We start from the raw sequence: 16,862 nt of genomic DNA, 5'->3' as shown, positions 1-16,862 counted from the left end.
CTGATCTCATCGCAATCTATACCCGTTATGATTTAGACAAGCCTTTTATTGTATGCATTCGTTAGGCCTAATTTATTAATTCCTATTCCTATCCCTATTTTGGGAATGTCATTTTAGACAAACATTTTTAAAACATTTTCTCTTTTAGAGCTATGAGAAAGAAGTAGTCGCCAGCACTCAAGGAATCTCCTTTTTTACATGATTTTGTTTACCTCAATGGACAGAGTCAACGGACGCGTTTCGACCCTTCGGTCTTCTTTCAGCGTTGTAACCTATGATGAGTATGATGCAACGCTGAAGAAGACCGAAGGGTCGAAACGCGTCCGTTGACTCTGTCCATTGAGGTAAATAAAATCATGTGAAAAGGAGATTCCTTGAGTTGCTGGCGACTACTTCTTTCTCATATGCTATTTTGAGCCGTGCACCTAAAAGCCTTCATCTAACTTGGAGTGTTGCGGGCTGTCTGCTTCATTGCAGATACCTTTCTCTTTTAGAGCTATGTAATTTTTTTTGCCACCCCTTATTCCTTTCTGAAATAACACCTCTGACTCTTCCCCCCAGGTGGTGGAGGCGGCCAACGCAACCACGGTGAGCTGTCAGGTGAACAACACCAACCAGACCCAGCTGGTGGTGCCCAGCTTCGACTCGCGCCTCTACATGCTCTGCTTCTTGCCCGCGTTCATCCTGCTGGTCTTCACGCCCAACCTCCGCTACCTGGCGCCGCTCTCCCTTGTGGCCAACATCGCCATGAGCGCCAGCCTGGTCCTCATCTACTACTACTCGCTCTCGGTAAGCCCAGCCTGGTCCTCATCTACTACTACTCGCTCTCGGTAAGCCCAGCCTGGTCCTCATCTACTACTACTTGCTCTCGGTAAGGCAACCGCTCTCATACAGGTGGTGCCGCACCAAATCCTGGGTAAAAGGATTCCCTGCGGGGCCCCCCATGAATGTTCTTCATAGGGGGAGGAGGGGGTTTAACCCATTTAGACTGGGGAACGCATTATTACGCATTATTTTATGCTTTAACTATTGAAAAATAGCAGATCTACAAGCTCGCAGTGCGGCACTCGGTGCCGCGCTGTGAGCTTGTAGATCTGCTATTTTTGAAAAATCGTGAAAACCTTTTTTGAAGATGTCAGTGGTGCTCAAACTTTTTTTGTGTGAAGGACCCCCAAAATTATATGTATTTGGCCACGGACCCCCATCTCAAAATATTTAGTTCCAGGGACCCCCCAGAAGCAGAAATTTGAGTTACAAATGTTTGCTTAAAACATTCATATATTCAAAGATTTGCACATATTTTCACGACTTTTCAAAAATAGCAGATCTACAAGCTTGTATATCTGCTATTTTTCAATGGCTAAAGTATAAAATAATTAAGGTCCCTCCACCTTGGGCCCTAGTAACTATTATATCTGTCTGTTGATACATGAAACCTGTGTATCCGTCTGTCCCGGGCAGAACTCGTGCGCAGTCCCACCAAAAGGGCTCAATCCTGGCGTGTGTGTCCCATGGGACCTGGGGGTGTGCAGCGAAAGAAAGTAACAAAAATAAATCAAAGCGTTTAATCAGGTTTAAAAATAAGTCATATTAACTCATTGAATGCCCTTTTCAAGATGGCCGCCAAGTACCAGGATGCCACGTTCCTAAATTTATAGTGCACGGATCAATTTATAGTGCACGGATCGTGCACGCCCATGCACCATATATGCACCATATGTGTAGTAGGGTAGTTTTAACAGCTTTCAAACAAAAAAATCCGCTTGGAAATCCGTTCAGGCATTCATGAGATAGAAGCCTTCAAAGTCAGACAAAACAAACACTGCCACCTTCCTAAATTTCTAGTGCACGGATCAATTTTTAGTGCACGGATCGTGCACGCCCATGCCTAGATCATGCACCATATGTGTAGTACTTTCTAACAGCTTTCAAACAAAAAAATCCGCTTGGAAATCCGTTCAGGCATTCATGAGATACAAGCCTTCAAAGTCAGACAAAACAGCCATTTTTGACATTTTGAAAGATGTGTTTGTTATGGGGCTAAACATGCAATTTCGCAATTGTGATCATGCCTAATACATTTGAGGCATTTTTAGAATTTTTTTTATAAAAAAAGTTTTTGAAAAAAAAAAAAAAAAACGGCTTCCAACTCGGGAAACTCGGGCTGTGGCATCCTGGGACTACTGTAATAACTCGGGAAACTCGGGCCTTGGCAGTCAATGAGTTAACCAACCATCTTTTTAATGAGAATTTAAAGTTTTCAAAAGGTAAATAATTCCACCGAACTGCTATGTTTTTGTTTTTTGTTTTTTTTAAATATATATTTAACAATTTATTACAACTCTTGTAAAGCGTCGCTAAAGATTGGGGGTATGATGAAAACAACTAAAAGACACTATTTTCAATGCGGTTGTGATTCTGGGCAAATGAGTGTAAGAAAACGTTCTCAAATTGGATACCAACAAGAACACACATACATATACAATACAATTCAAGATGTTGTTCACCACAAAAATCATGTGCTTTACAAAAGGTCTGCCACCAAAGCATATTGTTCAAATAGTTTTTAAAGCAGGTTGCACAATCTTTCTCTGAAAACCCCCAATCATTGCTTCTATTTAACCAAAGAAAATACTGAAAACGTGAACTATTCGGCAAGGCTGTCTTTTAGACACAAATTATTGTGATTTTATTTTGCATGAAAAACATTCCTTGGGCTAGATATCGGCCCCCCAAAACAGTCAAAAGTGATGAGTCATCACCTTTTTTCCACTTTTCAAAGTTTTGGGCTGCCGAAGGTTAACCCAAGCAATGTTTTTTATGCAAAACAAATGCTTGCAATGGATTCAGAATCATGAAGAACCCCTAGTTTGACCCCTCACATGCTAATTAAAGCAGATGTTTTTCCTTTTTTTAATATTTCTAGTGGAGTCAATGGGACAGTGAATATACAAATGGCCATAACCTTTTTTCGCGATGTTTCCGGCAGAGCAGGCCTCTCATTCTGTGGACCTTAACCTCTTAAGCCCCAGGGGGGTCCAGGGGGAAAATCCGCCTAAAATGTATGCCCAAATTGGAACAATTGTGGACACAAAACTACAATGATTGTGGCTACTCTTGACTCACCAAATGTCAGCTGACCCCTGACAATTCACAAATGCAGTGTAAAACATCACATTTTTCTTACCAAATTGTCTTGTTGCTGTGTTCATTTACCTAGGAAAAGAGGATTGAAAAAGACCTCCGCCTATGGAAATTTTGCATTCTGAATAGTGAATGACCCTCAAGACCTCATTGAAAACATATACTGTATAGTGAATAGAGAAATTGTTCACCAAGGTGTTATCAATTTATAGGCCAAATTTTATGAATATATTCCAAACTATGTAAACTCTACAGGTGTTTTAGTGAGAGTAGTGCTGTAATATTAGTAATGTTAAAGTATAGGGTGAAACATGATAAAAACGAGTAGCAATAGGTTGTAATAATACTGTAATATGAGTAATGTATGGATGAAAAGTACAATGGCAACTGATTACTATGCTGTAGGCCCACTGTAACAATAATCAACAATGATTTGGTCTCGGGTTAGGTCAACACCTTTTGCCCCCGCCGGCGGGGGCAATGGGGTTCAAGAGGTTAATGACCAAACTAATAGATAAAACAGAAATAAAAAGTACGGCAGAAGATCACATGTCCCACCCTATTCCTTGGGCTTGTGGGTCCCCGGCTACTATGATGATGGTCCGTCGTGGGGACTTTAGGGAGTTGTCTACTTCCACAAATATGTAACGAAACTCATACCTTCCTGTTTCAGGATTCTCTTTTGATTCTGAATGAACAGTTCCTTTGAGGCCTGGTTCTGAGCCCTCGATGTAAAACTTGACTCTCATGTACTTCAGCCCGTCCTTCTGGTACTTCTCCCACTGTGGGTGCCGTCTCCTTCGTCTGTGGGTGGTCTCACCATAGCACCTTATTGGCTCACCAAATGCACCAATTACCTCTGGATGTAACCTGACTAGGTCAAACGCTTTCCCGTAGATTTTGTTTGGGCTTGATGAAGAGAACAGCCACTGGAAATCCTCATATAAAGTAACCCCTGTTACTCCGAGTCCGATGAGACACGAAAGAAGAAGTCCCCCCACTATAATGAAGTCGGTGAATGTGAAATCTCCGCCTGTGTCCTTTACCTTTTGTGCAGCCGAAACCTTTGGCGTTCCGTGTCGTCGGTACTTGGAAACGGACATCTGCCCACGGTCTCTCTCTTCAGGGCTGCGTTCATTACTAAGCACAGAGTCGAGAGAGATGCCCCGTATTTGTATGACATTACTGTTGCCTCCGGCAGATGAAGAAGTGCCACCTGTGTTTCTGAAGAAGAGAATTCCTGGTGTCGTCGTAGATGCAGTCCACTGCTTCTGTGTGAGCAACCTGATCTGTGTGTGTCTGCAGCATAACTGTTGTTGCAAATGTCGGTGCACAGCTTTTAATGTCAAAGAACACGCCATGGCTCTCACAGTAGTGACACTCTGCTACTCTGTCTAGCCTGCTAGCCTGGACACAAGAAAGCAGAGCTCGGCTTGGCTCTGACGCGAGTTCGTTCCTCACCGGCAGAACCTCTGACGGAGGTCGGTTAAGACTCTTCAATGGCTAATCCTCTATCTGGAGTGCTGTGCTTATGTGCTTAGCTTAGTTATTGCTAGGCCTGGCTCAGGACTTCTTCCGGTGTTCAACTGCAGTAGCTGGTACAACTGGCCCAGATCTAACTGAGTAGCTGGTTTATATGCGTTTTGGTGACGTCATATTGATGACGTCACTCTGACCCATATACCGTTCAATCCTGGTTGCCATTGACTCCTCTAACAAATGGCTACTGTCTATGACGGTAGTCCCATATGACATGATGGAATGGACTATCTCCATATATAGTGTTCTCCACCTCTCCATGTTAGGCCAAACGGGTTCGCTCCATATCTCCATGTATAGGCCTAAATGCCCGACGTTGAGCTTGGCAACGAAACGTTCCTAACAGCCGCCCCCATATTTACTAGAAAATATGTTAAATTCTAAGAACGTTTCGAGTACCGGTTTGATACAGAAGCGTGTAAGCGCTACACTTCTGGAATCCTGTGCGTCGACTTAAAGTCGGATCCCGGCCTAACAACGTTATCTGGCCGCCCCATTACAGCTTATTTGTTGCGCTTCCTCTCCTTGCTTGATGATTTCCACCTGGCCGCCCGTGTTGGATTTAGGAAACATGAAGGTGAATTAGCTGAAGTAGGATTCAAGTTGTTACTGGATATCGTTCTGTCTCTATGACCTCTCAACATGTTGGTGGTATTAACTCGCCGATTTCTCAACATGTTGGACTGAATCATCCTGCCGTCCCATGAAGGGTCTTGCCTCCTCATGAAACGTTTGCCAGCCCATAGAGCCCCATTGTGAACCCGGACATATTGAGTACACCAAGGTTTTATGTTATAAATGTTGAGTAAGGGTCCCCAGCATGTAGAAACTGCCGGATGCTAACTTGCATATGTTGAGCAATTTTCATAATTTGCATAATTAGCTTTAATTAGCATAATCCCCTATAATAATGGATAATATGTAAAAAATTGATTGGCCGATTTGAACAATATTGGAGTGGTTTTGGGGGTTATTGAGGATGCTGAATCCATTTTCTAAATTCGAAATGGCCGTTTTAAACCGGAAATGGCCTTATAGCAACTTAAAGTGGGGTGATTTTGATACTTTTTTATGTTGTATATGGCCATTTCCGGTTTAAAACGGCCATTTTGAATTTAGAAAATGTCAGAAATGGATTCAGCATTCTCAATAACCCCCAAAACCACTCCAATATTGTTCAAATCAGCCAATCAGTTTTTGACATATTATCCATTATTATGGGGGATTATGCTAAATAAATCGAATTATGCAAATTATGAAAATTGCTCAACACATGCAAGTTAGCATCCGGCAGTTTCTAAATGCTGGGAACCCATACTCAACATTTCTAACATAAAACCTTGGTGTACTCAATATGCCAGGGTTCAGATTCTGGCAAGTGGACTAATAGGGTTAGGGTTAGGAAAAAAAGACCCCCCAAAAATCTTCTTTAAGTAGCATGTGAGGGGTCTATCTAGGGGGTTTTCATGATTCTGAATCCATTCCAAGCATTTGTTTTGCACAAAAACATTCCTTGGGCAAGAAATGGACCCCACAAAACTATGGTTTAGTGAAGAGTCATCACTTTTCACAGTTGTGTAGGGTCCATTTCTTGCCCAACAACAGGCGTTGTGTGCTTGTAGATCGTCTGTTTTCACTAGTTTTGTGTGACAGAGGTCTCTGCCTGACAGTGACGATATTTTAATGATTATGTTGTGAGGAAAACGTTGAGATAATAGTGTCCAAATAAATTCCAAATATTATCAAATGATCTCGCGGCACCCCTGGACTGCCGTCGCGGCACCCCAGGGTGCCCTGTCACCCACTTTGAAAACCCCTGCTCTACAGGGTGGTTGGGGCACCCGACTGGGGAGGATAGAATGTCCCACACACACACACACGCACGCACGCACGCACGCACGCAGTGGCTGTTATAGATGAGAGGTTTAGCGTTGGTGACAGTTTTTTCAAAACATAAAATAGTTGATCGCACAACGTCTGCCCATGCATATCGTTTTGCGTTCCTCGAGGTAGAGCGCCGAAAAAAGCAATTTCCAGCCTCAAACAAAAGCTTTTGTATATTCAGTAGTTGAGAACAGAGACGGGGAGAATCCCACTCCACCACACATACAAGGCTGGTCTTACACTCTACTCTACCGCTTTGCTTAAAACTGCTCACCATTCATAGGGATTTCCCCATGCTCCTCTCAGGGATGTTCATTGCTAAAAAGTAAATAAATAAAATAAGCGGCGGCATTGTGTTTTCCTGCAAACTTGCATTGGCAGCCTTTGCCTTTTGGACACAGAAGCCAATTGGAGACTTTTCCAATTATGACACAAAAACATAGGCAGTAATCACAGTCAGACTACCACTATGGGCCTTTCTTTTTGAGCGGTGGTCACATCGTCTCCTTAGCGCGAGTGTGTGTGTGTAGCTATGTGTGTGTGTGTATGTAGCCTGCAATACCGCTGGTCACACATGCACGCGCACACACACGACCCTGAGATGAACTGCTACACTCACATACACCACCGCTCACTTCAAACTTGGTTTGATTTTTCGTTTCTTTTGTAAGATATTTTTGGGGCTTTTCTGCCTTTATTGTCAGTGAAGAGTGACAGGAAGGGGAGTGACACCCTTCATAGGCCACAAGGCTCGGGAATCGAACCCATGACTGCATTTCTGCCTATGTGGTATGGGCCTTAACCACTAGACCACCAGCGCCCCCGCTATGTGCCTTTCAGCACCATGGACTGTGATGCCATCCAATACAAGTGTAAATCCCTACCGAAGGCTATACTTTTTACTAATAACAATAAATCCAGCAGAATAATCACCCGGCCATCAGTCCCTTCCTTGTCTCCCCTTCCCAAAATAAGTACTTGGTAAACTGCATTGTCGACAGGAATAGATAACTATACATTCAAGCGTGAAATATTCTGGGAGAAAAAAACAAGCCTGAAGCTGCATTCACACTACAGATATATAGTTGAACGTTTTGCTTGCTTGGTCAATGTAATCTCAATGGAAACCAGCTTTAAAGCTTTCAAAGCTTTGTTCTGTGTATGTCCTGTATCTTTAAAGCTGGTTTCCATTGAGATAACATTGACCAAGCAAGCAAAACGTTCAACTATATATCTGTAGTGTGAATGCAGCATTAGCCTGTCAAACAACTCTAATTCAGTTGTGTAGGTGATAAAAGGTTTTCTGAATTCCGAATTAGGTTCTTACTGAATGGACTCTCAAAGTGAGTGTGTGGGAGGCACTGGTGATAAAAAAACATAATTGAATTCAGTGCAGATTACATGGAAAGTGCACAGAAATTGGTTCAGAAGAACAGGGACATGCATCATGCGCACATGTTGCAATTTATTTTGTTGTTGTATGTATTGACCACAGTGACTGATGCATAAGGTTTAATGTTACAATACTTTAATAGATATCAACATTCTGCCCATGAGACTAGCCCAACTCTGGGCCATAGAGAATGAAACTTCTAGCACAGAATGTAGTTTGTGGATCTTTTATCTGCAGCGCAAAAGAAGTCAGGCGCTCACCTTTTAAAATAAAATGTAAAAATCTACAGACTGCATTCCGCTCACATTTGTCCATGTTTTGCTTGATTTCCAGAATTGCTTTATTTCAGTCTATATGTTAATGTTTGTGGGACCACCACTCGGCGGATACTAAACTAAAACATTCGTGTCCTAGAACGCAGAGGGACAGAAGTGACCTTTAATACTCATTGGTTGTTGACATTTTTGCTTTCCGGCTTGTACTTTCCAGAACATCCCAAACCCTGTTGAGCTGCCAACGGTTGGAAGAGCCAGGGACTACCCACTCTTCTTTGGAATGGCCATCTTTGCCTTTGAGGGGATTGGAGTGGTAGGTGACTTTAGCAAGACATTGGAGTAGAATAGAAAAAGACATGTGGACATTTGTCTTCACATTTATACAATAGGATAAAACAGAGGTCTTCAACGTTTTCAGGCCAGGGACCCCTAAACTGATGGGGAGATGGAGTAGGGACCCCCTACCTCGTAGGCTGGGTGTGGGGCTACAACATATATTGTATAAGTATGTATAAAATTGTGTATAAACATACCATGTTATTGTGCATTCAATTCTATGCTATTAAAAATAGATTATATTCATGCTTTTATTTTAAACACATTGTGGCCCTACCACTGCCATTTATAAACATACCTTATTAACTGAGAACCAATGGCAATCCTATCAATCTATCACCAACAATCTGTCAATTGCACAATAATCGTGTATACAAGCTATTCAAAAGAGACAGAATAATGTTTTTTTTAATATATTTAAAGACAAATTTATTTTTTTCTTAAAAATAAAAAACATTTTTCATTTTTTCCCCAATAATTTCGGGGGACCCCCTGCAGTATCCCCGCGGACCCCCAGTTGAAGACCCCTGGGATAAAATCTTCAACACAGAAAACAACATAACCCCCCCCCAAAAAAAAAATATTTTCCTTGGCTTCAGTACCAGGACATTTTGCATCCTTGTCATAGCCATAAATCAAAGCAATATCTCACACACGTTCCGGCTGACCAGCATTGTGTATGTTGTTTTTGTGCATTTCCTTCTGCTGGCCAGGTCCTTCCGCTGGAGAACAAGATGCAGAAGCCACAGAGGTTCACTCTGGTCTTGTACCTCGGCATGGGACTCGTCACCTGCCTCTACATCAGCCTGGGCACGGTCGGCTACATCTGCTTCGGGGATCAGATTAAGGGCAGCATCACCCTCAATCTCCCCAACTGCTGGTGAGCTGTTGTAATAGATTCATTTAAACCTCACTTTAGTATAAATATTGAATTTCCACAAGGTAGAGTGAAGATGATTACAATATATTTATTAAACAACAGAATGAGAGCTCTCGAGGCTCACGCATGCTAGTGTCCTCCCGACTGTCAGGGGCAGGCCCTTCTTATAGAAAACAGTAGTACAAGAATAGCTAAAGATACAAGTCTATTCTTACAGAAGTCTTCCATACATGGACTGGTGACGTAGGAGTAAGCATGGAGCAGCTGTCCGGATATACAGCTGCTATCAATCTTGATGTTGAAAGTAACCCCTCTGGGGGTCCCCACACCAAATTATTTTGGGGGGCCCCCCAGATGATTAACTTAATGTGCAACAATGTTTTCTCGCTCAACAGTAAAATGCAGTTTAAGTGTATAGAGGGTTATCTTCACATTTCTAAAGTGACAATTTAAGGACTTTTTTGAATACCTCTAAAATGACAAATTAAACATTGGCCAAATTGTCAAATATTAGAGGCAGAAATTGTGAAAATAGGCGATCTACATGCTCACAATGCCTACCAATGTGGTATGCACCTGGACCAGTAGGCCAGCAGGCGCCCATAGTTTTGTCGTATATTTCTTTTAAATAAAAGATACGTGTTGTTTGTACTTCCAAGTTGAATGGAAGTTCAGATGCAACTTTGAATTCAAACGCTGTCAAACGACAGTTTCAAAACCATTATCGATGACAATACTTGCACGTTTTGGTGTCATTTATGCCTTTAGTGGCCTCAATTTCACTACACACTATTTGTCAGATCAATTAAGTACCAAATTGCCCACTAACATACAGCACTTTCAAACAAAACAGTTTACAGTTTAGGCATTTAGCAGACGCTTTTAATCCAAAGCGACTTACAATAGGCAGATAAAACATCACAATAATAAACAAGATAATATGTCAGTACATCAACAGCAATATAACAAATGCAAATGGATATCTATCTAGAAAAAACACAATATAATCAGTAAAGAAAAAAGGTTCTAAAAACCTAAAAAAAACAAATGCTAACTAGCTTCATGTATGGTCATTGATTTTTCAGTAGTGCTAAGGGTTTAGGTGGAGTCTGAAAAGGCGAGTCTTCAGTCCACGGCGAAAGCTAGCGAGTGAGTCCGTTGTTCTAAGTGCGACAGGGAGTTTATTCCACAACTTGGGGGCCAGGAGGGCAAACTGTCTCGGATGCACAATTACAGCATGGGCTGCTGGCATCTCGACAGAGTGCAATCTAGTTTGTGTTGTCTTAAGTAGTATTCCACTCTGTGCTGTTCTGTTGGTGGTTTGGGGTAGATTTGCACTTTTTTATACTATTGTATACTGCCGGGAAAACCAGAAACTCAATATTTCTATTTCATGTATTCTCAGGAATAGGAACTGCTAAACTTCTACAAAGGTTCTGAACGTATTATTCGCCCCTGGGAATCAGATTAATTAAAAGCAAGTTTAATGTTCCTAATTATCCATTAGAGGTAACAAACAAACAGGTTAGCTTGTTCACTGAAGCCTTCGAAAAAGGGATTGATGACGGTAATAAGCACACATCGTCTTTGGAGAGTTCTGCAGAGAGGGATAATAACATCGTTTCACTGAAAAAATGTTTTGCCTTAACTTTATTTGCAGGGACAATTATATCTTGGGCTTGCAGTCATCCTGACCTTGAAGTTCTGTTGTACAAATAACATTCTTTTATTAATTGTTTCTCTACAAACCAAATTGCACTTTGGGATAATCAAGTTAGTGAAAAGCAAAACTTTATAATAGATTTCATTTTGTTTGCCTGTCATTTGTTTTTATGGTTGACAAAGCAATAGTAGACTTGTATGTGAGAGCTTTCTCCTGACTGGATTATTCAGGTGGTTAGTGGAATAGATTGGCTGCTCAATGAGCTTGAAAAACTCTTTAAGTGCTGTAATTTTCAACTTCTCTGTTTGGAGGGGGTGGGGCAAAAAAAACATAGATTTTCTTATTTCCTTGTGTTTTATATATTATATTTTATAACCATAAGATGCCTGTCTGTTTTGACATCTGTGTCTCGTCTGGCTGACAGATCGGCCCGGGACTGTGCATAGGGATGGGACGATACGAAAATGTCATATCACGATTACTGTGACAAAAGAAATCGCAATTTACGATATTATCGCGATAATTATTACCCCATTATCCTGGGGTGGAACATTTGGACAACGCGCCGCGACGCGTTGTGAGCTTGTAGATCGGCTATTTTTTGTCAAAGACATTTGATCTAGAGTGAAAAAAAAGACTGCATCAAGTACATATATTATAAGTAAGTTTTACCAATAGAGGGTTTAAATGGTACTGTATATGCAGCTCGGCAAATAAAAGGTGAATTGATCCCAGTGCATGACGGAGGACGATATCACAATAAATTAAATCTCCACGATACGATTATCATGTGTGTTTATTTATCACGATAAACGATAATATTGCGTATCGTCCCATCCCTTACTGTGCAGTGTGCATTTGATTATGTTTATCTGTTTGTTTTTATAGTCTGTCTTGTTGATCTCTTTATCTCTCTGTCTCTCTTTGCTTCTCTCTTCATTTCTTGCTTCCTTACTTTGTCTGTCTATCTCCCTCTTCTTCTGTCTCTCACAGGATGTACCAGGTGGTGAAGCTATTGTACAGCTTTGGTATTTTCATCACCTTTGCCCTCCAGTTCTACGTGCCAGCGGAGATCCTCGTCCCGCTGGCTTTGGCTCGTGTGTCCGAGCGCTGGGAGACGGCCGTAGACCTGCTGATCCGCACAGCTCTTGTCATATTTACCTGTAAGTACAGACCCTATAGTACCAGTAACACTCCCTAATCGGGAGATAAGCAACCGGCTGGTCGCATACACAAACTTTAGAAGGCAATCGTAGCCAATCAGGAGGGAATATGGGAAATGGGACAGATCCATGCTGATGACATGAGTTTAGAGATACTGTGTACCGCTTTGCGTGATTTTAGGGTAAAATCTGTTGGAGCAGTGTCCAAAAATGTGTTTTGAAAAAATCTGCCTCATGGTGGCGCTAGAAGAAGGCCATGTGAGAAATTAGGGCTGGAGGTTGTGGTTTTTCAGCCAAGGAGTGTGTGTGCAAAGTTTGGCATGGATAGGGGCAACTTTGCCGGAGATAAGAGTAGGGCCAAAAGTGTGACGTGACGGACAGACTGACTGACTGACGGAGGGACAGCCGGTGGAGGTTTTGATAGTAACTGAGACCTGACAGTCGCAATGAAATAGACTTGACTCCATTTGAATGTCTTTGGCAGCATTGATGCTGCATTAATTTAGAGCCAAGAACATAAAATTGCGCGTCTAAAACAGGATGGGGACAGCAGAAGTCAAAACCTGTACTGTACATCACACTACAGAAAGGTGTTTTACAAGGTCAAGTTTATTAAGTATTGATGGTTCAAGTGGTTAAATATCTGAAAACACAAATTGACATGAATCCAAAATACACGATGATTGTGCTGTCAAAACAATGAAACTATATGTAATCTATGAAAAGGTTGTGGGGGTCCCTGCTTCATCTCTCTCTCAACTAAGGGGTCCTTGGCCTGAAAACGTGCTGCTTTAGAAGACACAAATGCCAGAAAAGCTTCATCTGAAATTAGCAGTGAAGCAATAATCTAATTATCCAGTCAGTAAACTTTAATGACACTAGTTTCCACGCGTTGAGCGTCAGAGTTTGAATCTGACGAAGACGCCTTGTTAATGTTCATCACATTTCTGATCAATAGTCACAAGAGCTTAACACAGTTGTAAATTGTGTCTGTCGGTCCTGTCTGACCGATTGACTTCAAACTGGTCGGACCAGCAGTTGTCCAGAACTAATGATTACATTTGAATAATAGTACAAGTACAGTATAACTACAGTATCAGTGACATATTACACTAGTAAGACGCCTCAGGGCGACATGCGACATGCGGTCGCGCCATGTCTTGGCCATCAGGCGATTCAGGCCAGTGATATCGGACCAGTTAACCATATATGGAGACCCCTGGTACCCATATGGAGATCCATGTACGTTATATGGAGATATGCAGAGTTATTCGTTATGTGACGTCTATGACATCTGACATCATACATACAATCCCTTTTAAGCCCATACATGGAGATCCCTGTCTGTAGAACCAGCCACACAGATAATCACAGTGACATCACAGTGATTTGTCAGGGGAACCACATTGTCATTATAGAAAGAGATACAGACAATACAGACAAGAGATACAGACAATACAGACAAGAGATACAGACCGTTCACATACTAAACTGCGACCTACGGTTTCAATAATACATGTGTACATAAACAGGTTATATGTGTATATTGGTGAATTACCAATAATTGTATATTGGTGTCAATATTTCTCACACTCAGCACTGCACTTCGCTGATTGAAGTAAGGGTCACATGAATCATATGAGCATTCACAGATTAGAGGTTTTATTGTATTTTCCCAAGAAAGGTTATTTTTATTGAAGATGAATCGTGATTGGACTCGCAATAATGACTTTAGTTGATTTTTCATGATTTAAAATATAGTATTAGGTTTGCCTCATACACATTAATGTTATCAAGTTTTCATTCATTAAATCCATTTCTCTGTCTCTACTCTCTCACACACACACACACACACACACACACACACACACACACACACACACACACACACACACACACACACACACACACACACACACACACACACACACACACACACACACACACACACACACACACACACACACACACACACACACTAGGGCTGACCCAAAAAATTCGAATATTCGAAGCTTCGTTCGAAGGCACGGTATTCGAATTTGAAAAATAAATTCGAATAATCGGCCGCGGCCGTTTGTCCTTTGGGGGGGCCGCGTGCCTTAGCTTGCATGCGCCTCGCTCCACTCTAGCGTGATAGCGTCACCCCCTCCTCCTCTCGTTTGGCACCGAAATGTGTGAAACCAATGTCTGAGTAACATCACCCAATGCAACTATGCGATGCAGTCACACATTTCGTTATCAAACCATTGTCGGTGTAACATGATCCATGCATGCGTTTGCTGTCTTCCACTCGCTGACAGACACACAACTCAACGCAAGGAAACAAACAGCGAAAATTGGATTTTACAAAACGGACCCCGTCAGCGTCGATCCCGTTTTAAAGAGGAAAAAATAGCTTAAAACCCAACTTGCTAGGGTTACGTTGTCGTGGTGTTGATGAAGTTTATATCGGATCTGCTGCAAGCTCAATAGTCGCGCCCGCATAGAGTAGGCTACGTTGTCTGAGCCTGACCATCAGCTTTCGGTTGATGAGTGTGGAACTTTAATTCAGACACAGTGCAGTGCAATTATTGTGGGCTCGCCTGGAAGGCGAGCACACGTATGTTATCTTCATTATTTATCTATCAGTCAGTCAGTCAGTCAGTCAGTATCTCCTCAAAACTTTGGCGAGCTTCATCTCTTAAACGCTTACACCTTTCAACACCATTCAAATTTTTATGTGTTCAGCTTACTGAGGACACGTGTGCTTGTACTTTTGGTTTTGAAATGTTTTGTAGTATAAATATAAAAAAATAAAAATGTTTAACTTTAAGCACCCAATGCATTTAGTGAGTGGGGACAGAGTGGAGAGAAGGATAATAGACCCATGTTTATGTTAAGGCGCTGTGGCTGCAGTGTTCACACTTCAGATATGCTATCTATATCATTGCGTTCACACAGGTCTGCTCTCTGATTTGATCCAAATGTCTAAGCTGTGTGATGTATAAAACTATAGTTATAGTTAAAACTATAAATAAATGTCCCTCTCCACTCTACTGATTACACAGCTGTGATCAAGAATCAAGTCCGGGCGATGGGATGTAAATCCCATAGCCATATATCCTAGAGCCCGCAGGGACAGTCAGCCATATTAGTGGTTGTTGTTGGTTGTCAGGGAGATATCAAAACCAATGCATTTCCAAGTCAGATCCACAAACACAATAAAAGCCATGCTCCACTCCTCAGTCTGGAGTGGCCACATAGAAGAACGCCTTGGTTATAGACATAGTGGAGGACAGATGTGATCTGGGATTGTTAGCCTACAGTATATGCACTCAATATACTCCACTACAGTTGGAGTCCATTTGACAGTTGCTGGTTCCCAAACACAGAATCAAAAATGTAGATCTAGAACACATAGAATATGTACAGTACAGTAAGGTTCAGTCCACTACAGTTGGAGTCCATTTGACAGTTGCTGGTTCCCAAACACAGAATCAAAAATGTAGATCTAGAACACATAGAATATGTACAGTACAGTAAGGTTCAGTAGAGTACAGTAAAAGTACAGTAAGGTTCAGTAGAGTACAGTAAAGTACAGTAAGGTACAGAAAGGTACAGTACAGAAAGGTACAGTAGAGTACAGTACAGTAAGGTACAGTAAAGTACAATACAGTACAGTAAGGTACAGTAGAGTACAGTAAAGTACAATAAAGTACAGTAAAGTAGAATAAAGTACAGTAAGGTACAGTGGAGTACAGTAAAGTACAGTAGAGTACAGTAAAGTACAGTATAGTAAGGTACAGTAGAGTACAGTACAGTAAGGTACAGTACGGTACAGTAGAGTACAGTATAGTATAGTACAGTAAGGTACAGTACAGTACAGTAAGGTACAGTAGAGTACAGTACAGTAAGGTACAGTAGAGTACAGTAAAGTACAGTAAGTTACAGTAGAATACAGTAAAGTACAGTACAGTAGAGTACAGTAAAGTACAGTAAGTTACAGTACAGTACAGTACAGTACAGTACAGTACAGTACAGTACAGTAAGGTGCAGTACAGTATAGTAAGGTACAGTACAATACTGTAAGGTACTGTACCTTACAGTACCTTAAAGTATCCTATTTGTTGGGTTGGAATCGAGCCCACACTGTTTCGAAGGAACAGTATTTCTAGTTTACTATAAAATCTACTATTACATTAGCGTGTACAACACCTTGGGACTTGGGAGTTAATCTGTTTGTTATATAGGGCTCGAGTCGCGCTGCAGTGTTTGCTGTTGCAGCCGCGCTTTGTTACATTACTGACGTGATGTGATTATGTCAATCCTACTTGTCCTGCAAAAACACCTTTCTTTAATGTAGAAAACATTCGTATCTTCTTCTTCCTCGTTGTATTGTACTATTTAATGAAAATAAGGAGCATTATTATGAGGAAAAAACTGGTGTGTTTTCCCTTTTAAAATTGTGTAAATCGCGCATTTTTAAACACATTTCCTTAACGGTTATCACTTATGTAACCGATAAACTTTTGCTCCCTACCACCCCCCCCCCCCCCCCCGGTCGCCGTCATCGAAGCTTCGAAGTTCGAAAGAAAGCTTCGATTAA

At 41.5% G+C, this 16,862-nt stretch overlaps 2 protein-coding genes across 2 annotated transcripts in view; one reads left to right on the top strand and one right to left on the bottom strand.

The window, feature by feature from the left end:
* slc36a1 (solute carrier family 36 member 1) overlaps positions 1-16,862 on the top strand; it is a 66,739-nt gene that overhangs the window by 16,882 nt on the left and 32,995 nt on the right. Inside the window, exons 8-11 of the mRNA XM_080746232.1 lie at positions 562-789; positions 8,450-8,548; positions 9,285-9,451; positions 12,108-12,277. Of these exons, the coding sequence (XP_080602358.1) occupies positions 562-789; positions 8,450-8,548; positions 9,285-9,451; positions 12,108-12,277 (664 nt within the window). The remainder of the gene's footprint in view (positions 1-561; positions 790-8,449; positions 8,549-9,284; positions 9,452-12,107; positions 12,278-16,862) is intronic.
* LOC308301963 (mitochondrial import inner membrane translocase subunit Tim21-like) lies at positions 3,690-4,505 on the bottom strand (the record flags this gene model as incomplete). Its single annotated transcript, XM_080746110.1, has 1 exon — positions 3,690-4,505. One exon carries the CDS (start codon positions 4,503-4,505, stop codon positions 3,690-3,692), a length of 816 nt encoding a protein of 271 aa, XP_080602236.1.

The sequence above is a fragment of the Nannobrachium achirus genome (genome assembly GCF_963921795.1).
Source record: "Nannobrachium achirus genome assembly, chromosome: 17".
Classification (NCBI taxonomy): domain Eukaryota; kingdom Metazoa; phylum Chordata; class Actinopteri; order Myctophiformes; family Myctophidae; genus Nannobrachium; species Nannobrachium achirus.
Note: the sequence above shows the minus strand (reverse complement) of the source record. Positions and strands in the feature narration are given on the sequence as shown.